At 32.6% G+C, this 24,597-nt stretch overlaps 2 protein-coding genes across 3 annotated transcripts in view; one reads left to right on the forward strand and one right to left on the reverse strand.

Moving 5' to 3' along the window:
* LOC142226383 (uncharacterized) overlaps positions 1 to 23,342 on the forward strand; it is a 34,253-nt gene extending 10,911 nt beyond the window's left edge. The window contains exon 2 of the mRNA XM_075296368.1: positions 22,957 to 23,342. Coding sequence (XP_075152483.1) covers positions 22,957 to 23,037 — 81 coding nt within the window. The 3' untranslated portion in view covers positions 23,038 to 23,342. The remainder of the gene's footprint in view (positions 1 to 22,956) is intronic.
* On the reverse strand, positions 126 to 23,694 carry LOC142226382 (uncharacterized). 2 transcript variants are annotated; one of them, XM_075296367.1, is made up of 6 exons: positions 23,617 to 23,694; positions 23,464 to 23,557; positions 12,237 to 12,946; positions 12,016 to 12,163; positions 3,498 to 6,952; positions 126 to 306 (listed from the first exon to the last, which is right to left on the reverse strand). In XM_075296367.1, the coding sequence occupies exons 1-6, from the start codon at positions 23,659 to 23,661 to the stop codon at positions 250 to 252; spliced, it is 4,509 nt and encodes a 1,502-aa protein (XP_075152482.1). In that variant the 5' UTR covers positions 23,662 to 23,694; the 3' UTR covers positions 126 to 249. The 2 variants fall into 2 exon arrangements, with proteins under 2 accessions (XP_075152482.1, XP_075152481.1); XM_075296366.1 differs by having other exon boundaries at positions 23,464 to 23,560.
* Positions 23,695 to 24,597: the final 903 nt, after the last annotated feature.

Genomic DNA, 24,597 nt, shown 5'->3' on the forward strand with positions numbered 1-24,597 from the left:
TACAATTACATGGTGATGTACCTCATAAGATGAGGTGAGTTGTATTCCTACAAAAATAATTAACCATACAAAGAACAATTTTCGACTTCTGTTTTATAACAACCGTTAAAAAAAATCAAGACAAATTCTGGACCTGCCACTGTTGTATAAACGTTTATTTCTAAAAATGGAATTTGTACATTTTGAAAATAATAGTTAATATACATTTTGAATTTGCTGGAACAAATATGTAAAACTTCATTACATCCATCATTGTATGGCATAGTAAAATTCATAAAAACCAGGCCAATCGTCTTGTGATATTTCCTGAAATAGAAAAAAATAGTTTCCAATCAATAGAGTATTTATAGCAAGAAAAAAATAATTCCCCGGAATAAAAGTTTATGCAACTATTTCTTAAGCCCGGTATGCACCTATAGCGGAAATTTTGTTTGCGTGTCATTAACACAGTTTTGCAGTGTATTTATTATGGTAGTAAAATGTAAACATTTGATAATAACGCCTCACGGAATTTTCATTAGCAAAATATGTAACAATGCATTTCTTATTGGTTATTAAAAATGTCCGCTAGATGTGCATACCTGCCTTTAGGGGAAAAAACGTAAGCAATCGATGACAACACTTCACCGAATGCATTTCTTATTAGTAGCAGGTATTTCGATAGCGGTGCACTCCGGACTTTATGAGACAAAATTTTAAGCAATCGATCAATTTTTTATTGATAGCGGCAGAGGGACGAAAATACTCTCTTATGCGCTTTACAGACTATCAGTTAATCCGGACAGAATGTCGGTGTTTGTAAAGAATCTTACAGTGTGTCGGATCGATACGACTTGTCGGCGATGACTAAATAATCGGTAAATGTGTTATCGATCCCATAAACATGCAGCAGTATCGATTATGCCTTCGGACTTAACTTATAATGTGCACAATATATGGGATATGTTCGACACGAGCACTGTCGTCCGGAATAACTGATAGTCTGTAAAGCGCATAACGGGATTTTTTTTATCGATTGTTTAATTTTTACACTCTTGCGGAAATTCCAGTACGGATTTTTATCGTGTATTTCATACGGTTGCAAAACGTAAACTGTCGATAACAAAATGTTCACGAATTTTTGTCTGCAAATATAGCAATGCATTTCTTATGAGTAGTATTAGAAATGTCGGCGATGACTAAATTATCGGTAAATGTGTTATCGCTCCCATAAACATGCAACCGTATCGATTATTCCTTCGGACTTAACTTATAATGGGGTCAATATATGGGATATGTTCGACACAAGCACTGTCGTCCGGATAAACTTATAGTCTGGACGGCGCATAAGCTGTATACACCTTCAACGGAAATTTCGTTTGTGTATCGGTAACGCAATTTTTAAACGGTCAATAATAACAATTTTCGTTATCAGATATAGAAATGAATTTCTTAGGACTAGCGCGGAGGTACGTAGGTACGATAACATCTTCTTACCGAATATTTCTTTTGGGTAGCAGAATTGTCGTACCAGAAGTGAATTACAACACCTTGCATTGAGCTAAACATCGATATAGGACAGCCTCATACACAAGAGAGAAGACCTCATCTACATGACTGGGGCGATGAGGACAACGGCCACTGCACCACTGGTTATTGATGGGGATATGTCCCCTGGACCTGCATATTAGAAGGACCGCGGAGGTCATACTGATCAGACTGAGGGGCCTGGACTCATTGGAGAGCTCGGGCTGCAGACACACTGAACTGATAGTCTATGCCGGACGACATATGAAAACTGACTATATGGCGACACGGTATATGTATGAGAATAACCTGGATTCTTGTATGAGAATAACCTGGATAGAGGACTGGGACGAGAATAGGATACACTTTGGAAATCTCAATATCTATACGGACGGCTCGAAAATGCCCGAGGATACAGGCAGCGGAATTTACTGCAAGGAGTTGGAACTTAAGGAGTCCTTTAAGTTGGACGATAAATGCAGCATTTTTCAGGCTGAGATATTTGCTATTGCAATAGCTGCGGAACTTCTATCGATGAGGCCGTTATTTAGTTGCGATATCAGCATTTTCATCGATAGTCAGGCAGCTATAAAGGCCCTGGGCAATACGAACATAAGGTCGAAGGTAGTCAGCCGCTGTCGTAGAGAGTAGAGATGTGCAAGTGACACGAAATTGTCGTGACTCACGAACATTTTCGTGAGTCGTGCGTGAGCGTGATTAACCAACCAAATGTCGTGTGTGAGCGTGATTTACGAAAATAATATCTTCGTGAGCGTGCGTCAGTAACGAGTTACGGAAAAACACGCTCACGAAAATAATCGCGCTTACGAACATAAAATGCTTAGGAGTTGAATTCATTTATAATTTTTGTGATATCCTAAGTGTTAAAAGTTTTATAACGCTCTCGATTTTAATCATACTCATGTTTTCAGTCAGGTTCTGTAGGTAAATTACTCATAAAATTTTTCGTGAGTCACGGCATTTAAAAGATTTTCGTGCGTGAGTGTGTGTGAGTACAAATTTTCTTGTCGTGAGCGTGCGTGAGCGTGAGTCCTACCAAAAAATATCGTGCGTGAGTGTGCGTGAATAAGATTTTTCCGTCGTGAGTGTGCGTGAGCGTGAGCAAAATATTACTCACTTGCACACCTCTAGTACCTGGACATTATGGCATAACTGGGAATGAAGAGGCATATATACTGGCTAAGGAAGGCGCAGGTGGCATGGATAACGTCATTTCGGACGTTTTTCCTCCGCTTTCTCTGTTTATTTACAGGATCAATAGCAAATATGAAGATTTATGGAAGAGATGATGGGCTTCTTCTATAGGCTGTGAACAAACGAAACTGATATGGGACGAGTATAATAGTAGGAACTCTGAAATCCTGATGTCATTGCAAAGAGAGGATGTGAGGGCGATAACAGGCATAATAACAGGACACAACACTCTGGGAAAACACACGGTAAGGATCGGTCTAGCGAATGATGATATGTGTAGGTGGTGTCTGGACCCCGAGGCTACGGAAGATTCATTTCACTTCCTGTGCCAGTGTCCAGCACTATCTTTCAGAAGAAACAAAATACTGGGCTCTTATTACTTTCAGACTATGGCCGACTTGCGAGAATGCAGCAAGTCGGTCATCAAGGCATCGGGGTAGAGGACCTAGGCGCATGCGAAGGACACATTATCATAGAATGGACTCATTCCGGTCGGATCGAGACAGACACGAAGAGGAAGATGGAAAGAAGTTTGAGGAACCGCAATGGACCAACTATGGTCTAAGTGGACAAAAATCCGCTAGTTCGGATTCGTGTCATCCTTCATAACCTAACCTAACCTGACAGAAATAACAGGCTGCAACTACGCCTAACCTAACCTAAAATACAACACCGCGTTATCGACGTATACCACCTCCAAAGCATTCCTAACTATTTTCCTATCAAAAATTGACCGAGACGTATATAAAAAAAATACATAATCACTAAAAACTTACCTGCAGCTCCTTTATACATGCATATGTTATGTAATTAAACAATTTATCCATCTTAAGGGTATATGCATCTGCAACCAATTCCGTTAACGAGATTTTTGCCGACTCAAAGTCTTTTATGATTTCCATACACCTATGCCATTTATCGATAACACTTTGCAACATTAATGCTAATGGTATACGATTATTGGTCATATGAAGAACTTTTACAAGATTTTGTAGTTCTTTTGTACGCAAACTATGGTGACAATTTAAATAAATACTTCTCAATAATATACGAAATTTGAAAAATTCATAAAAACTTTTATGTTCAAAATTCTCCTCTGTAACTGTGGTCATCATTTTTCTCATTCGCCCTCCAAGTTGTAGAATAGTTTTCGTTAGCTTTCTTGTCTTTACATAGATATGATCTTGAATGTCAGGATCATTTTCATTGATTTTATCTATGGAGTTTTCAATATATACATATTTTGTCCACCATTTTTTCCAATAATTACGGGGATTAGGTTTTATTGGTCCCTTTTGGTAGACCAGCAATATGGAAGAATTTTTGGAATTAAGTCTTTCTAGTAATTTATTACTCAAAGGTCGATTGTCTATATCCCGCCTTTCTATTACAATTCTATTCCAGTTTAGCGGATTATATTTGAGATCATTTGGATTTGCTTTAGGTTTTGGAATATTTCCACGTTCGTTAGACAACGACAAATCATTACTGGCATCAGCATAGTTATTATAATCGCACACATCATCATCATCGTTGTCTGATAAATAAGATTGCGAATTCCAATCGTCTTTAGTGCATGCGTCATTTTGGCCAGTTGGATTAATGTCTGAGTATGTGTGTATGGTATTATATTCATTTGCAATACTAGCATGCCTTCTTTTGTACATTTGATCATTCTGGTCAACCATAGGATTATCGGAGACTGTTTCTCTGGGTCGTTTTTGTGAAGATTTCTCATTATTGAATTTTTCATTGGTAGAATTTGCACTCTTACCGCGATATCTCTTATCACTGTGGTTACTATATTCCTCTCTCCAAGAGTTAATTTCAACATCATTACTTAAGCTTCCTCCATAGTTACCTTTATTATCCAGACTCTCACAAAATCTATTGGCATTGTTAAACTCTTCTATCCAAGATTTATTTGGGTTATAATTTCGCAAACTAGGACTGTTATCGAAGCTATTTTTATTATCCGAGATTCCAGCATATTTATTGCCATTGCCACATTTCTCTTCCCAATCTTTAGACAGATCATGATTTCTTACGCTACGATTTTTACCAAAATTGTCTTTAATATCAGATGCTCGATTAAATCTATGGTCATTGTCCCATTCCTCTCCGCAAGAGTTATACGGACCATCATTCCTATAGCTGTCTTTATTATACGGAGCCACAGAAAACCTTTTGCAGTTGTCAATCTTCTCTCTCCAAGAGTTAGTTGGACCATCATTTTGATGGTTACAATACTTGTCTCTATTATTTGGTGTTGTATAAAATCTATTGAAGTCTACCGTATTTCTTGTTCTTTCACTATCCTCTGGGTTATAAATGTCTACTTCGTTGTAATGCCGATTTTTGGTGATAGAGGTGTTATTATCGACCTGTTTACCATAAGTCCAAGAGTTATTGATATCATGATTATCTATGCTATTGCCTTTATAATAGCTATCCTTATTATTTATTGATGGCCTCTCTGATCTTTCGAGATTCGAAATATTTCCGGATTTAGATTCAAATGCTGACATATTTGTGTCCTTTTGATTATTTTGCGGTGGTGGGTATTTAATATAAGCATTATCAAAATCGTGTCTATTATTTGCAACATCAGTTGCACCCTCACTTTGCCAATTATGGCTATTACCATAGTTGTCTTTATTATTCCATGTCCTATTAAATCTATTGCCGTCTGCCGTGTTTCTTGTTGTTTCACTAAATTCTTCTCTATCCTTTGGGTTACAAATGCCTGCATCGTTGTAATGATAATTTTTGGTGGTATAGGTGGGGTTATCGACATGTTTACCATAAGTCCAAGATTTATTGTTATCATGATTGTCTTTGCTATTGCCTTTATAATAGCTATCCTGATTATTTACTGATGGCCTCTCAAATCTTTCGAGATTCGAAATATTTCCCAATTTGGTTTCAAATTCTGACATATTTGTGCCCTTTTGCGGTGGTGGGTATTTAATGTAAGCATTATTCAAATCATGTCTATTATTTGTAACATCAGTTGGGCCCTCACTTTGCCAACTATGGCTATTACCACATTTGTCTTTATTATTCAATGTTCCATTAAATCTCTCGAAGTCTACCGTATTTCTAGTTCTTTCACCAAATTCGCTAGGCTCTGAGTTATACGTGTCTGCTTCATTGTTTTGACGATTTTTGGTTATAGGGGTGGTGTTATCGACTTGTTTACCATAACTCCAAGAGTTATTATTATCATGATTATCTATGCAATTGCCTCTATAATAGCTTTCCTTAGTATTGACTGGTGGCCTCTGAAATCTTTTGAAATTCGAAATATTACCAGATATAGTTTCAAATGCTGACATATGTGTTTCCTTTTGATCATTCTGCTTTGCTGTGTGTTTACTGTAAGCATCATCAAAATCGTGTCTATTTTTTGTACTATCACTAATATCCATTCCAATCTTCCATGCAGTTTTGTTTTCTATGGAAAGATTGTTAATATTTTTCTCATATATTTTTTCATTGTAAACCGATGACCTATCGACACGGTTTTGTCTAGGATCTGATTGTACGGTCATTATATTTCTCATTTCTGATTTTGGAGGAGGTTTACTATGAAATTTATTGGGCTCATTTTGTTGGTAATCTTTTACATTCCATGAATTATTTGCTTCGATATCTGAATTAATATTACCAACACTATTGACACCATGGACATTGTTGGTTAGGTTACTGTACGATGATCTATCGTATTGATTTTTGTTGGAATTGCCAGCATTGTTGATTCTACCATAGTCCCAAGTATTATTACCATCTTTGGCTAGAATTTTATTTTTGCTTCCATTTATTTCATTACTATATTCAGATATTCTATGGAACTTTGGTACGTCGGACATTTTTGATGCACTTTCATAGCCCTGAATTCTTTGATATTCGCCTGATTCTGGATAGTTATTGTTACAGTTTTTACTATTAGAATCATAGAAACTTTGTGCGGATTGATCATGAACCATGTTGTAATTGTTTGCATCCTGGTCGCCTCTATTTATCTGAGATATATAATCACTTTTATATGGAATATTAATATCACCCCGATAGGTTAGTTTATCACTCTTTGATGGTATGTCTGCAAATGGATGATTCGAATTATTATTTTGGTTAGATTGGTAGGTAGTTTTCTGTAGCTGATTTTTGCTGCTAATTTGTGACCAGTCACTGACATTGGTAAGAGGTTCTCCATGATTATTTGTTTTAGCTGTAATTACACAAGAAAAATAAATAGTTACAAGATTTAGTAGTACACTGAAAAACATCTGATTCAATCACAAAATTAATTGATCCAATTAATTTTTTAAACTTCTTCAATCAGGAAAATGTTAGTATCAATCACAGAATTAATTTCAATCAATTTTTTGAAAATTAAATTAATTTTGGTCGAAAAACTCAATTAACTTATAATTGAGGCAATCAATTTTATTGTGTTATTGTTTATTTATTTTTAATTGGTTTTCGTTCAGATAAAATGATTTTCATGTAATTTTGCAAAAATATATCGTTTTTATGAATTTTCCGCTTATAATTATAATTAAATTTTTCTTTAGATTTGAGTCAAAATATAATGAATCAGTGAATAGTATAAAACTAATTATTTTCGATCGAAATTTTCAATTATATTTATAAATGGATATTTTTATATCCTGGCCACACTGTGGAACAGGGTATTATAAGTTAGTGCATATGTTTGCAACACACAGGAGGAGACGAGATAGACACATGGTGTCTTTGGCAAAAATGCTCAGGGTGGGCTCCTGAGTCGATATAGCCATGTCCGTCTGTCCGTGAACACATTTTTGTAATCAAAGTCGAGGTCGCAGTTTTAGTCCAATCGACTTCAAATTTGGCACAAGTATGTGTTTTGGCTCAGAATAGAACCCTATTGATTTTGGAAGAAATCGGTTCAGATTTAGATATAGTTCCGATATATATATTTCGCCCGATATGGACTTATATGGCCCCAGAAGCCAGAGTTTTAACCTAATTTGCTTAAAATTTTGTACAAGAAGAACAATTAGTACTATAGTCAAGTGTGCCAAATTTTATTGAAATCGGTTCAGATTTAGATATAGCTCCCATATATCTTTCGCCCGATATGGACTAATACGGTCCCAGAGTTTTACCCCAATTTGGTTGAATTTTTGCACTAGGAGTACAATTAGTGGTGTAGTCAAGTGTGCCAAATTTTATTGAAATCGGTTCAGATTTAGATATAGCTCCCATATATAGATTTCGCCCGATTTACACTCATATGACCACAGTGGCCAATTTTTTGCACCGATTTAGTTGAAATTTTGCACAGGGAGTAGAATTAGCAATGTAGCTATGCGTGCCAAATTTGGTTTAAATCGGTTCCGATTTAGATATAGCTCCCATATATATGTTTTGCTGATTTCGAAAAATGGTCAAAATACCAACATTTTCCTTGTAAAATCGCCACTGCTTAGTCGACAAGTTGTAAAAATGACTCTAATTTTCTAAACTTCTAATACATGTATATCGAGCGATAAATCATAAATAAACTTTTGCGAAGTTTCCTTAAAATTGCTTCAGATTTAAACGTTTCCCATATTTTTTTACTAACATTGTGTTCCACCCTAGTGCATTAGCCGACTTAAATTTTGAGTCTATAGATTTTGTAGAAGTCTATCAAATTCTGTCCAGATCGAGTGATATTTAAATGTATGTATTTGGGACAGACCTTTATATATAGCCCCCCAACACATTTGACGGATGTGATATGGTATCGAAATCGGCCTCGCCCGACTTTTGACTTTCCTTACTTGTTTTATTATAATATTTTAATTGAAATTTAATTGTTTTTTAATTTTAGGTTTATATTTAAGATATATTTTTTGTATATTCCTTCAGTATAATATCCTTAAAAGCTCCTAAATGAGATCAGCAAACATTTGGTTTCAGCAGATTTTTTGTTATTTTTGCACACCATTTTTCTTTTGGTATAAGTTTAGAAGATGAACGTGAATGAAAAATTCCGCAATACTAAGATATGAACTGGGCGAATATTTGGGTATGAGGATGCACTGAATCAGCTTTGCCAATTTACGCTATTTTTTCGTTAGCTCTGGGTTTTTTAAGTCTTTTCATTCATGACCTTTTTAGCAGTTAGGTCAATACTTTTTTATTTTCGATTTTTTATCTAACCCTCAGTGCAAATATAAACAATGATTCCCAAAGTGATTTTAGGTGCAAATATAATTTTTCTGCGTTTGTCTGAATTTTTAGCTTTTTAGGGGAAATCCAGCGCTTTTTGTGAAACAATTCTGGTACACTCATAGAAAAAAGTCTGCTAAAAACAGCAGTCGATGTCTGCTGTTATATTTTTGTACTTCAGGGCCAAATGAACAACAATCTATAAAATTTTTAGGTTATACATTTTTCCCCAAAGCATATTTAAAAACCAAAAGTAGTTTTTGGTATATTTTTGCACTGTAATATACTTACAAGCTCCTAAATACGATCAGCAAACATTTTGTTTGCTGTTATGCCTCAATTCGATAAATATTCAGATGTTTGTTCAAATACTATAGATATTCATAAAATATTGTTTTAATTGTGTTAGGATAGCTCCTAAGTTAACATTTTTGTTTGTTTTAGACAAAATAAAACATGTTTTAGTGTAATCGAGCTTCAAAAATAGCAGAAAATGTTTGCTATTTCAGCAAACAGTGACTGCTGTCCCTTTTTCAGAAGACTTTCTGCTGTTTTAGCAGACTTTTCTGTTGTCCCTACTAACAAATTTCTTTGGGTGTAGTTCTGAACAAAGTCACTTTTAAAGCCCGCTATGCAACTCTTGCGAGAAATCCCTGTTGCATGTCAATAATACAGTTTTGCCATACATTTCTTATGAGAACAAAATGTAAACAACCGGAAACAATTCCTTACGAAATTTTCGGAAGCAAAAATGTCAATGCATTTCTATGGGTACCCCAAGTTTTGCTTTGATAAGTGACACTGGATAAAACATGGATCAATTCTTTCATTTCGAAGTCCAATCGACCGTCAACCGAATTCTAAGAGTTTTGGTAGATTTTTCAAAATGTTCATTAGAAATATTAAACTTCTGTTTGAAAAATTCATGACAAACAATCGATAACAACACCTCGTAAAATTTTTACCACAAAAATACCAACGTATATGAAAGTTCCGCTACTAGTAACAAACATATTATCATCTTGGCTAGCGAAAATTAAGCGAGAGGTTGTTATCGACGATTACCATTTGCCCCCATGAGGAATGGATGAAGAAACTGTATTTATTTAAGACAATACAATAGACCGGTAAGGCCAATAATAGTGCATTGCCACTATAAATATTTAATTATATATAAAATCCAAAATAAATTTACCATTTAATCAAATAAAAATATCCATGAATTTTTAGAAAAAGTATAGAATATATAAATGCAAAAATCAAATAAGCAAAAAAAATGGCTAAAGGTTCATACAACGTCAAATAAGCAAAGATTCATACATTGTCCACAAATACTTATTCCGGCGAATAAGGATAACCACCATTGGCATTCTTTTATAAATCATTCATACATTGCTTAAATTGGTAAACAGTAAAGTTGAAGCACCTGTTTGTTATCGGGAGAGGATTCCAAATTCTAGCAACGGACACAATATCAAATGTAGAACAGGAAATATGAGATATTTTAATCTGTGGGTTCCTTACAGAATGGGCCCAGCAAAAAATACTTCAGCAGTAAGAGTTTAGTTGCGCTGTTTGGTATACAATAAAGTAGGGAGTGCACACACACTGCATGAATCGGTGGCACTAACGTAAACGAGTAACCAAACTAGTTTATGAACCTTTCGTTTACGTTATTGCAACCAATTCATGCAGTATATATGCATAAAAGGTAGTGCTGTTTTCCTTTACGCCAACAATGCTATACACAAGATTTTATATCACTTCTGAGCAATATTTCTATTAAAATGAGCAATTATATCAGCGCTATGTAGAAGCTGCTCTAAATCGGGACATCGCCCACATAAATGAGCGCTGATTCGGTTGTTTTGTAAGGAGTTGGTACTGCCTCTCTCCCTTACAATCCTGCTGAAATAGTGCTCCATATAAAATTTTCTCCCCCAGCAGCAAATCTGCAGCTAACGATCTCTGTATAGCCTCAATCAATTTCCGCAATGAAACATACTGATTCAAAATTACATCAAAGGAATTCTCTAACATATTCATTGGCATGATCAAACCTACGAAGTCCGTATACAAAACGTACTATTATAATGTTGGGTGCATGATACCAATACAAAGCCCATCATAAGTCTCACCGGAAGAGGCAAATTCAGCCCACAACAGTACAATTTCCGTAGCCCCAGCATGACCCAAGAAGAAACATAATCAATATGGTGACCAAAATTCAAACAAGCATCAATTATCACCCCTAGGCACTTAGTACTTTCAATACACTCAATTGCAGACGTAAAATAGCCGTCTATGGTGTTCAGACAAACTACAGCGCTGTGAATTCACTTGAGATGTCTATATCTTCCGTGGTCTATGATATTAGTTCCAGACATATGTTCCGGTACGGCAACAAAGCAATTATCCGTCAAACATCCCGAAAGAAACCGCAAATTATCATTAATAACTGACTCAAGAACAAGTGGAAGCCAATAATTATAAGCTGTACGTCGTCTGCATATCAGTAGGGTCTGACCACGTCCAAATGTAGGCAATCTACACATTCATCAACAAACATGAAAAACTGTGGCCCCAACACCGAGCCCTGGGGCACACCACAAGACAGGCTAGCCACATATGAATCACGGTCACACATACGTACAAACTGAGACCTCTTCACTAAGTATGAGAAAACCATTTTACATGCAAGTGACGCAAAACCATATTTCGTATGCAGCATCTTTATTAATATTGAATGATCCAGACAGTCAAAAGCCTTTGACAAATATAAGGACACCATAACACAATCATCGGTATGTAAATGATATTTGATCGTCGACGTGAATTTTATCGTGAGCGTTATTTTGCAGATTATTTTACTCATGCCCATTGACTAATCAACTTGTGGGTTTTTTGAGAATCGACTTTGATGTTTGTAATAATAACTAATCTAGTTTCACCAAGAAAAAAATCGAATTTTTATGTAATGCTTTCAATAAGCGAAAAGTCAAAACTTCCTTTTTTATATTAGAACAAACAATCGAAAAACCGGTTTTTTATACTCATCACCATTTCTTGGATACCACACAAAGTACATACCTTTGTTATCGGAGACCATATTCTGATCCATAGTGATGTGCACTGCACTACCATTAAAATCGTATGGGATAGTTTCGGGAATATTTGCCACTTGCAAAAGATGTTCATAAAATTCATTAAATCCATTCCAATCATTTGCACACAAACGCTGCAATAGACAAATATTATCAATTCAAATTGACATAAGATATAAATTGAAAAATATTTCTTAAAAAATCTACCTTTAACTCTTCCATGGCCTCCATTACTAAATAATGAAACATTTTGGTTTTAAACATCTTGGTGGCCATCCCAAGGCCATGTGTATCGATTTCTCCGATTAATTGCCTCCTGTAGTAATCCCATTTGGATACTAAACATTGAAGCATAAGGGTCCATCTTCCAACGTGTTTTAAATTACCAAGCATGGATAGAACTTTATTCTTGTCTACAGGATTAAGATATTTGTGTAGATTGGGATCTTCAAGTTGTTTCTTGTACAAAAACAGTTTGTACACATCACGATGTTCGTAATTGATTTCATCTATATCACAATTGCGTGAAATTTTTTTAACACCAACATTTAAAAGGATATTCATTCTCTCATTGAATTTACGATCGGTGGGAACATAAGAAAATTTGAGGAATTCTTTTACATCTACATCGTCTGGATCGATTTTTGGAATTAGCTTCTCCATATAGACATATTGGGGCCACCATTGCCTCCAATAGGCTTCGGGATTATTTTTGGTTATATTGTTAGCAGGTTTCAGAAGTGCCCCAGTCTGAGCTAAGGCAATTCTTTTTTGTCTTCGTTTTTTTGCATTGCGTGATCTTTCTATATAGCGTTTATCTCGTTTTTTCTTCTTGCCTTTGATTATTTCGAGTGATGCTGCTGCTGAAAGATTACTTGCTGGGATTTTGGATTTATTTGTAGGGTTATCCAAACACTCTGTAAATTGAAAATATCATTTTTAATATTTGTTACCAATGATTATATAAAAAACTAAAAATTCGGATCCCTTATTCAGCACAGCTGCTCAAAAAAAAAACTAACTTGTATTATGGTAAACACATCTGGTCGGGGAGTGGAAATACTATCTTAGCCGACTGAACCCCATTGTAAATTTTCTAATGTATTTTAAGAGAAAACAAGTGAGTAAAGTAAAAATGTCGTGTGGCGGATTCGCTCAATTACTGTGGGTAATATAACAGAATTTTTGAAAATCGTGTAATATATTTATGTGAGAGTTATATCTAAATCTGAATTAGAACGGTTCATGCTTCTCAATGGGAAATTTGAGTACGATTCGTCAATAAATAAATAAGGATATTATTGCCAAAATTGGGAAAATCGGAAAATTGACATATATGGGCGCTATATCTAAATCTGAACTGTATACTAAACGCCATAAACATAGCACAACTATGTCTCTCTTTAAGGTTCTTGAAACTATTTAGGTTTGTGATCACAGTTGGTAGAATTCTACCAAAAATGGTAGATTTTTTTTTTTTACTGTTTGGTAGAATTCTTGATGTTGGAGGGGAATGTTTAGCAAAATCTACCAAGATTTTGCAAAACATTCCCCTCCAAATAAAAGGTACTTCAATTTTCTATAGAAAAAAAAATTGACAAAATTATCTATAGAAATAAAATTTTGACCAAATTATCTAGAACTAAGTAGAACTAAAATCTTGACAAAAATTTCCAATAGAAATAAAATTTTGACAAATTTTTTTATAGAAATAAAATCTTGACATATTATCTATAGAAATAAAATTCTGACAAAATTTTCTATAGAAATAAAATTTTGAAAAAAATTTCTATAGAAATAAAATTTTAACAAAATTTTTTTTAAACGCCATAAACATAGCACAACCATATGATACTTGAAACTATTTAGGTTTGTGAGCACAGTTGGTAGAATTCAACCAGAAATGGCAGATTTTTTACTGTTTGGTAGAATTCTTGATGTTTTGGTAGATTTTGCAAAACTTTTCCCCTCCAACTAACAGATACTTCAATTTTCTATAGAAATAAAATTTTGACAAAGTTTTCTATAGAAATAAAATTTTGACAAAGTTTTCTATAGAAACAAAATTTTGACTAAAATTTTCTATAGATATAAAATTCTGAATAATTTTCTATAGAAACAAAATTTCGACAAAAATTTTCAATAGAAATAAACTTTTGACAAAATTTTCTATTGAAAGAACATTTTGACAACATTATCTATACAAATAAAATTCTGACAACATTTTCTATAGAAATAAAATTTTGAAAAAATTTTCTATAGAAATAAAATTTTAACAAAATTTTCTATAGAAATAAAATTTTTTTAAACGCCATAAACATAGCACAACCATAAGATACTTGAAACTATTTAGGTTTGTGAGCACAGTTGGTAGAATTCAACCAGAAATGGCAGATTTTTTACTGTTTGGTAGAATTCTTGATGTTTTGGTAGATTTTGCAAAACTTTTCCCCTCCAACTAACAGCTACTTCAATTTTCTATAGAAATAAAATTTTGACAAAGCTTTCTATAGAAATAAAATTTTGACAAAGTTTTCTATAGAAACAACATTTTGACTAAAATTTTCTATAGATATAAAATTCTGAACAATTTTCTGTAGAAACAAAATTTCGACAAAAATTTTCAATAGAAATAAAATTTTGACAAAATTTTCTATTGAAAGAACATTTTGACAAAATTATCTATACAAATAAAATTCTGACAAAATTTTCTATAGAAATAAAATTTTGAAAAAATTTTCTATAGAAAGAAAATTTGACAAAATTTTATATAGAAATAAAATTTTGACAAAATTTCGTATAGAAATGAAATTGAAAAAATTTCCTATAGAAATGAAATTTTGACAAAATTTCCTATAGAAATGAAATTGAAAAAATTTTCTATAGAAATAAAATTTTGACAAAATTTTTTTAAACGCCATAAACATAGCACAACCATAAGGTACTTGAAACTATTTAGGTTTGTGAGCACAGTTGGTAGAATTCAACTAGAAATGGCAGATTTTTTACTGTTTGGTAGAATTCTTGATGTTTTGGTTGATTTTGCAATACTTTTCCCCTCCAACTAACAGCTACTTCAATTTTCTATAGAAATAAAATTTTGACAAAGTTTTCTATAGAAATAAAATTTTGACAAAGTTTTCTATAGAAACAAAATTTTGACAAAAATTTTCTATAGAAATAAAATTCTGAATAATTTTCTATAGAAATAAAAATTTTTTTAAACGCCATAAACATAGCACAACCATAAGATACTTGAAACTATTTAGGTTTGTGAGCACAGTTGGTAGAATTCAACCAGAAATGGCAGATTTTTTACTGTTTGGTAGAATTCTTGATGTTTTGGTAGATTTTGCAAAACTTTTCCCCTCCAACTAACAGCTACTTCAATTTTCTATAGAAATAAAATTTTGACAAAGCTTTCTATAGAAATAAAATTTTGACAAAGTTTTCTATAGAAACAACATTTTGACTAAAATTTTCTATAGATATAAAATTCTGAATAATTTTCTATAGAAACAAAATTTCGACAAAAATTTTCAATAGAAATAAAATTTTGACAAAATTTTCTACTGAAAGAACATTTTGACAAAATTATCTATACAAATAAAATTCTGCCAAAATTTTCTATAGAAATAAAATTTTGAAAAAATTTTCTATAGAAAGAAAATTTGACAAAATTTTATATAGAAATAAAATTTTGACAAAATTTCGTATAGAAATGAAATTGACAAAATTTCCTATAGAAATGAAATTGATAAAATTTCCTATAGAAATGAAATTTTGACAAAATTTCCTATAGAAATGAAATTGAAAAAATTTTCAATAGAAATAAAATTTTGACAAAATTTTCTATAGAAATAAAATCTTGACAAAATTATCTATAGAAATAAAATTTTGACAAAATTTTTTATAGAAAGAAAATTTGACAAAATTTTATATAGAAATAAAATTTTGACAAAATTTCCTATAGAAATGAAATTGACAAAATTTTCTATAGAAATGAAATTGATAAAATTTCCTATAGAAATGAAATTTTGACAAAATTTCCTATAGAAATGAAATTGAAAAAATTTTCTATAGAAATAAAATTTTAACAAAATTTTCTATAGAAATAAAATTTTGACAAAATTTTTTTAAACGCCATAAACATAGCACAACCATAAGGTACTTGAAACTATTTAGGTTTGTGAGCACAGTTGGTAGAATTCAACCAGAAATGGCAGATTTTTTACTGTTTGGTAGAATTCTTGATGTTTTGGTTGATTTTGCAAAACTTTTCCCCTCCAACTAACAGCTACTTCAATTTTCTATAGAAATAAAATTTTGACAAAGTTTTCTATAGAAATAAAATTTTGACAAAGTTTTCTATAGAAACAAAATTTTGACAAAAATTTTCTATAGAAATAAAATTCTGAATAATTTTCTATAGAAACAAAATTTTGACAAAAATTTTCAATAGAAATAAAATTTTGACAAAATTTTCTATAGAAATAATATCTTGACAAAATTATCTATAGAAAAAAATTATCTATAGAAATAAAATTTTGACAAAATTTTCTATAGAAAAAATTTTTTTTTTTTGACAAAATTATCCCTAGAAATAAAATTTTGACAAAATTATCTATAGGAATAAAATTCTGACACAATTTTCTATAGAAATAAAATTCTGACACAATTTTCTATAGAAATAAAATTTTGACAAAATTTTCTATAGAAACAAAATTTTGACAAAAATTTTAAATGGAAATTAAATTTTGACAAAATTTTCTATAGAAATAAAATTGTGACAAAATTTTCTATAGAAATAAAATTTTGGCAAAATTTTCTACAGAAATAAAATTTTGACATTTTCTATTTCTTTGAAAGTTTGACAAAATTTAATTGCTTAGAAAATTTTAATTTTCGTATTATTTTATTCGCTTCATTGCAAGTTCTTCCTTATTATAGATGTAGTCCCGTTATAGATGCTAGCTAAAACGTTAAAACATTTAAAATTCGACTAATTTACAATTCATGGCTTCCGAGGCCATATAAGTGCATATCGGGCGAAAGATATATATAGGAGCTATATCTAAATCTGACCCGATTTCAACTAAATTAGGCAAACTTTATAACACTCCCAATTACACTCCTTGTGCAAAATTTAAATCAAATCAGACTTAAATTCTGGCTTCTGGGGCCATATTAGCAGATATCGGGTGAAAAATATATATGGGAGCTATATCTAAAACTGAACCGATTTCTTCCAAAATCAATAGGTTTCTATTCTGACCCAAAACACATACTTATGCCAAATTTGAAGTCGATTGTACTAAAATTGCGAACTAGACTTTGATCACAAAAATGTGTTAACAGACAGACGGACATGGCTAGATCGACTCAGGGGCCGGCCAAATAACATTTTTGAAATTGTACTGAATAATCTACGAAAAAGTACATTTATAAAACAAAAGGTACTTTTTCATTTTGGTGAAGGTCTTTTTCGTTTTTTTTTTGCTTCTGAAAAAGATGCGCCAGGATAAAGTGGTTAGCATGGCTGCTTGGCATACAAATTGTCATGATTTAGTACTTCCTTAAATAACATGTCCTCGAGTATAAGAACTAAAACTTGTGAAAAATACCTTAAATTGGTATGAATTAATGTTTGATTTTCTCAGGTTGAAACCAAAGGCTTATCGATATATCAAAAAACATAATTAAATGGAGCTATGAACACTCAAGGCGAGCCGATTCAGCTGGTGATGGTGACTTAAGATCGGTCACATTCTCTTTTCGATTTGAGAGAAGGATAAACTGATTTGGACAGGCGCTCATACTTTTATGAACTTAAACAGGTTGAAAAAGGTACCAAATGTATCGCGAAGTATAAAAAACTAACGAAAGTGGCAACTTTATCAAACTTGAGTTCAACTAATTTATTTGAAAATTTCAATGAATACGAGTGAGATAAAAATAGGATACACCATTAGATATTCGGCTGGGAGTAACCTCAGTTTTTTTTTATGAAATTGTATTAAAAAACTTAAATATTTACATAATTGATCCCATTTACTCGAAATTTCAAGTAATTATTTTGGTTCCACCATTCAAAATACCGCCAAACTATCATTTTAAAATATAATCTTGCATACCTTATAAAATTTTAAATGTAATAAAACAATTTTACTTCAAACATATTTGATGTCTCAGGCCACATATCATAGTTGTTAAGACTTTTTATTCATATAAATTTAGATATGCTCGAGGATAGTAAAAAATGTACTTTTTTTTTTGAGACCAGCTAAATTTATTGAGCCAACTCATTATTGTGAACAGCATCGTTATTCCCCAATTCATGATTATCCATTTTAGAATCTTCTTCATTAATGTTCGTTGTAATTTCCGGTGGTTGGGCAGATACTATAAGATCTTCATAAAATTCATTAAATCCATTCCAATCAATAGCACACATACTCTGCAATAGAATCGTAAAAGTGTATTATTTCAAATCTAGAAAGAAAAATTTATTTTAAGCCTACCTTCAGTTCATCTAAGGATTCCTTTACTAAATATTGATAGATTTTCCTTTCGAATATTTTTCTGACATTTATTGATTGCTTCTGACTTTGCAAAATTCTATAATACCGATCCCAACTGCAAATCATACTCTCTAACATCAAAGTCCATTTTCCTTTGTGATTGAGACGATCAAGTGTTTCCAAAACTTGTCGTCGCTTTTTTTTAGAAAGAAGTTTTATGAAATTGGGATCTTCAAGTTGCTTCTTATCCATCAATGTTTTAAATATATTACGTGATTTAAAGTTGAGATTATTTATTTTAATGGCGTTACGTTTTAATTTTGTATGACCATCATTCAAAAGTTTGTTAATCTTAGCCTTTGGTTTTGGTTGCCTGGGATCATGGGTGAATTTAAGAAATTCTCGTACTTCATCATCATTTGCATCCACTTTTGTAATCAGCTTTTCAATGTAGGCATACTTTGGCCACCATTCTTTCCAATATAATTCTGGTTCGTGTTTGGTTTTATCTTTGGGAGGTTTTATAACTCCTTTAGCGATTAAAGCCTTTTGTCTACGATTTTGTTTACGACTACGTTTTTTAAAAAAACGCACTCTTCCTGCTGAGTATCTTTTACGTTTTTTCTTTTCAGCACTTTCATTAGCTTTGTTATCTTTTAGTGTTTCTAGAGAATTTTGTGTGTGGTTAGTGTCATATTGGTTTACAGACTTTTCGTTTTCCAGATTTTGACCATTGAAGGTATTATGCGATACTACTGCATTAATTTTTTTAAAAGCATTAAATACTGGCTCATGCTTCTGCTCGTTGGGACTAATTTCATTATCAAATTTAGAATTATTATTGTCACGAGGGCCATAAATTCTTGCATATGCTAGTTGTTGATTATAACTCAATTCAGGGCTATTAGATTTTGGTTTTTGACTGTTGCAACTATTGTTTCTAGAATTGTTATAAACATTAATCTTTCCTCCATACATCGACAGATTCCTTCTGAGGTTATCGCTTCGCATTTGTAGTTTATTTAGAAATTTAGATTCCACATTTCCTCTAGTTTTAGTACTAAAGCTTTGTTTATTCTTATCTTCCTTGTAAGGCCTTTCATAGAGATTTGGTATTCCCATTTTATGTTGATCAGTTGGTAAATCAAAGTTATTACTGTCTTTCATAAAACCTCCATTTTCAATTCTCAATTCGTTATGCCTTGTATTTTCTTCACATCGATGTTTAACAAATTTCTCGCTATTTCCTCTACCTTGATCGAAATGGCCATAATTATTTATATGTGCTCCATTACGATTATCATTTTCTCTATATCGAGACAAATGACCAGGAGGATTATTATTAGCTGTGACAAAATTCCTTATTTCGTTACCTTCGCTAATATTTTCATTAGTTCGATGCGGATACAAATAATCTTTTGATATCAATGTGGTATTTGGTAATATAGTGTTAACTTGATTGTTATATTTATTTTCTTCGTATCGAAATCTATCATCCCTTAATGGAGATTGGTGATATCGAACTTCATGTGGTGTTCTATTATCATCCGTGCCATAATAGTTAGTGTTTTCTGCACTACGATTTTGAATGAATCTGTCATCTCTTAGTAGTGTTTCCTGACATCGTAGTTCAGGTGATCTTTTATCATTCCCCACGAATCGGTTATTTCGTCCATATACGATTTCTTTCTGAGAAGTTGGAGGATACCCAAAAGTACACATCCCTTGCTGTGGACCTCTGTCTTCTCTGATAAAATGTATATCATTTCCTCTAAAACCGTATTCATTTTCTCCTAGGTGATGAGGATTATCGTTCCTAAAAGGAGATTGTATGCTACGGAATTCTAGAGATTTGTTTTCGTTTCTATTATTTCCCTGATGAAGTGGTGGATCAAAGCTCAAAGCCTGCGATCTATTGTTCTCTGGAATATAATCTCTGCTATTTCTTTCATAGCTGTATTCAATTTCTCGACATGGACGAAACGGATCATCTCTTAGTTTTGATTGATTAAATTCTGGAAATTGGATATTTTCTTCACTCCTTCTTCTATATTTCTCCGTTTGCTCATGAGCAAAGGGAGCAATGTTATTGTTATTTAATTGGGATTGGCTATACATGAAGTCTGGTGATCTCTTATTTTCTCTTCGTTCATATTGATTTTCACCATACTGACGATGACCTAGATGCCTATCATCCCTAAAACGTTCTGGATTTCTTTCGTTATCAAATGAGATATTGTTTTGTCGTTCGAAATCTTCTCGGGGTTCTCTTATATTAAATTCATGTACTCTGCCTTGATGTCCAGCATCGGGATATCTTGAATGATTTCTTCTTCTAAATTCAGGTGATCTGCTACGGCTTCTGCTGAAATGACCTCTTGCTTCTATTTTATTATATTCCATTTCACCAAATGAGGATGAATCAACGTTACTTGACCTAAACTGTAGATTGGTTTCATTTCTACCATATTCAATATCTCCATAAGAAGGTGATTGATGAAATTCTTCATTTCCACATCGCGAATGAAAAGATCTGATATCATTTGATCTATTATTAACTAATCGGTATTGTTGGCTTAGAATTTCTGTTGTATCCCTTAAATGAGATTGAGGAGACCTGCTAAGGTCAGATCGGTTTTCATAATTACTTAGATTTTCTCCGCAAGATATATGCTCTCTACTTCCAGAATTATATTTGTAGAAGTTCCTGCAGTCAACCCTTTCTTCATCTCTAAATCTATGTTCGGAATTATTTCTATAATGATAGTCATCTACCTCATAATCATGCTTCCTTTTTCTGGTATCGATTCTCAAGCCATCTCTTCTAGAGTATTCTTGTCTGGAATCATATTTATTTTTGATTTCACCAGTATGATGATGCCGTTCACCAGATCTTCTTCGATTGAAATCAAATTCATTGTGGTTCCCACGACTTTCGATATAGTCTTCTTCGTGGTATGATTTTCTGAAGTTCGATCTTTCATATTTTTCATCCTTTTTCCTAGAGTTATAGAAATTTTCATCTGCACGCCTGTTTATTGAATTCGATTCATTGTTCTTCTCCGATTTTTTTGAATACCGCGATGATGACGTTTTAGAAGATTCATGTTTTTTACCTGATTAATGATCTTTTACTATTATTTGCTTAACTAAATGCGGAAACACTATACAGTAATCCCTCGATTTACCTCGTGATTGATTCCGAAATTTGGCGACGTTATGTATGTATGTGCGTGTACATAATAAAAAACTTCAAAAATAAAGGTAATTCAGTAATTTCGGCAAGAATTTCAGAAAAAAATGTTTCGATGTCATCATCGTTGATACATATTTTACTCATGGAAGGCGTTTCTGATAAAGTAGGCAAAAAAATTGACGACGTAAATCGAAGTTTGATGGAACGAAAAAATTGACGACGTAAATCGAAACAACGTAAACCGAGACGACGTAAATCAAGGGATTACTGTATTTAATGCATTCAAATAATTATTAGGGCATTCAAATAACATTGACATAAACTCAAGCACATTAACTGAACCACTGTGACAACTTATTTGTGGAATAACGACTCATGTGAAATGTACAAAGGGAATAAGAAATATCACAAAAGAAAAAAAATAAATAAAAAATGGGATAGTTATTGAACCGTGGGAATAATTACCGGGCACCTAGAATTGACAGTACATCTGTGCCGAATAAGAGCAGCTGAGGATGGTACATGTAGGGCGTGGTTTGGGGATGATGAGACCCTTGGAACACTACCTGCCTTTACTAGGGAAAGAGTCGTCGAAGAGGTGATTCGGGTCCTGACCCAGAGTTTGAAAGAGGAACTGGAAACAATTGGGGAATAAAAGGTTACGATGGAAAGAAGAAGTTAGAGTGCACAACAAGCCAAATACTGACGTAGGTGTATGTCAGCCGACATGAGATAGGACGACATCAATCTTCTTTTCATCTTAACCTAACTTTCTTCAAAACCGAATCTTTTCGGTTATGTTCTCTCAGGTTAGGTTAGGTGGTAGCCCGATGTATCAGGCTCACTTAGATTATCATCATTAGTATAAAAGCAAAATCTTTAGTCAATATTTAATATTTCAGTGTAAAATGTGTAGAAGAGAGATTTTTGGACAAAATATACACACTAAATTATTTTTTTTTTTTTGGAAAACGAAATCTTAGACCATCGAAGAATGTAACAAAACGAAAGAAAGCTTCGCATATTTCTGATTCCACATATTGGCTAAGTCAATTTCAATTATCGTGCTTCCTATATATTAAATAAAAAATATTGAACATGGGATCAGTCTTTAGCTTATATGTTAGGGAAGGGGAGGAACTTCCCTGGGATACAATTTGATACCCTATTTTCATCAAAGCATTGATTGCTTATCATTTTTTTTGTTAAGTTTCAGGTAATTGGAGAAGGCATCAAATGCATATATAGTACAGTGCAAGTTAGGTTTGCATGGCGATGGTGCCAGATTTGATTCTGGGACAGGATGACACAGGCAAACAAATTTAATATACTATGTGTTGCATTACTATGTGGACTATGCAAACATTCAGCAAATGACATCTAAAAGTTTATTTCCCTATAAATATCATCCCACTGGAATGTTCACATGAAATACATTAAAATATCTTACAACTGAACAGAATTAATGTTTGCCATGCAACATGTAAATCATATACTAGCATGTAAATCACATAAAAAATTGTATATACATATGTATGTATGCTACAATGAATGAATAAACAAATAATGAATGTTTCGAAAAAATATAGTACGATATACTGAAATTGCATTACTATTACATATAAATGGCAGTACATAGGGTCCTTCCAAGGTCGCCACAATTGTTCTTTTATGTAGCTAGCATTTAAATCAAATGGATTAAATTAAAACAACTTACCATAATCAATGCTACGTCTCTGTGATAGAGCTGCAGAAGAGGTTTTATTGTCCCTACGGTCACCAGATCCAAAATGTTTCGCTAAAATACGTTCCTTCTTAAAGAGAGCGAACATATTACAAGGATAGCAGAAATAGAAAAATGTGTTCTTACCTTTCCAATGCGTAAATTGGCTTGACTTTTTCTGCGGTCTTCCATATTCCTGGCTGTAACCAAACTCAGCTGTTTAACTTCTTCTTCTTACTCACAAACAAGATATTCATGAGTATTTTAATTCAGTTCTCATTTTCAGTGTTGCCATGAGTTATTCAGCATTTATCATTTTTTTTTAACCCAGTATGCACCTCTAGCGTGCCAATAACACAGTTTCCTATCTATAGGTAAGTACTATGTTCGCTTTTCGCGTTGAAATTTTCGCGGTTACTTTATTAAAACAGTTCAATATAAAGCAGATAGTTTAACCAAATTGATGTGCAGTTTCTTGTTCCTCTAGATTTCGGCAAGACTTTACAGGAATATATTTTTTTTCATTTATTATTTTGAGTATTTTAGAAAAAGTAATCGCGAAAATAAAGTGATTTTCAACTCGAAAACCGAACATAGTACCCACCTTATAGGAATATAAACTTTGTGAAAATTTGCTTTGGGATATTCCCCATCAAGTTATAATGAAATCTGCGACAAATATGTATAATTTTATGACATTTTTTACTCATTTAGTTTTCACTTTAAGGTGGGTATTAAGTTCGAGTTTAGCCGCTAAAATCGTCATTTTTCACTACAGTGAAAAGGCATAAAATTATACATTTTTGTTTAAGATTTCATTATAACTTGATGGGGTAGCCCAAAGCAAATTTTCACACAGTTTGTATTCCTTAAAATGGATTATTAAAGAAAAGTAATCGTGAAAAAATGACGATTTTAGCGGCTAAAGGTGGGTATTAAGTTCGACTTTAGCCGCTAAAAACGTTATTTTTTCACGATTACTTTTCTTTAATAATCCATTTTAAGGAATACAAACTATGTGAAAATTTGCTTTGGGCCTTTCCCTATCAAGTTATAATAAAATTTGCAACAAATACGTATAATTTCATGCATTTTTCATACTGATTTAGTTTTTACTTTAGCGATTTT

This window comes from Haematobia irritans, chromosome 2 (genome assembly GCF_050003625.1).
Source record: "Haematobia irritans isolate KBUSLIRL chromosome 2, ASM5000362v1, whole genome shotgun sequence".
In the NCBI taxonomy this organism is placed as follows: Eukaryota; Metazoa; Arthropoda; class Insecta; order Diptera; family Muscidae; genus Haematobia; species Haematobia irritans.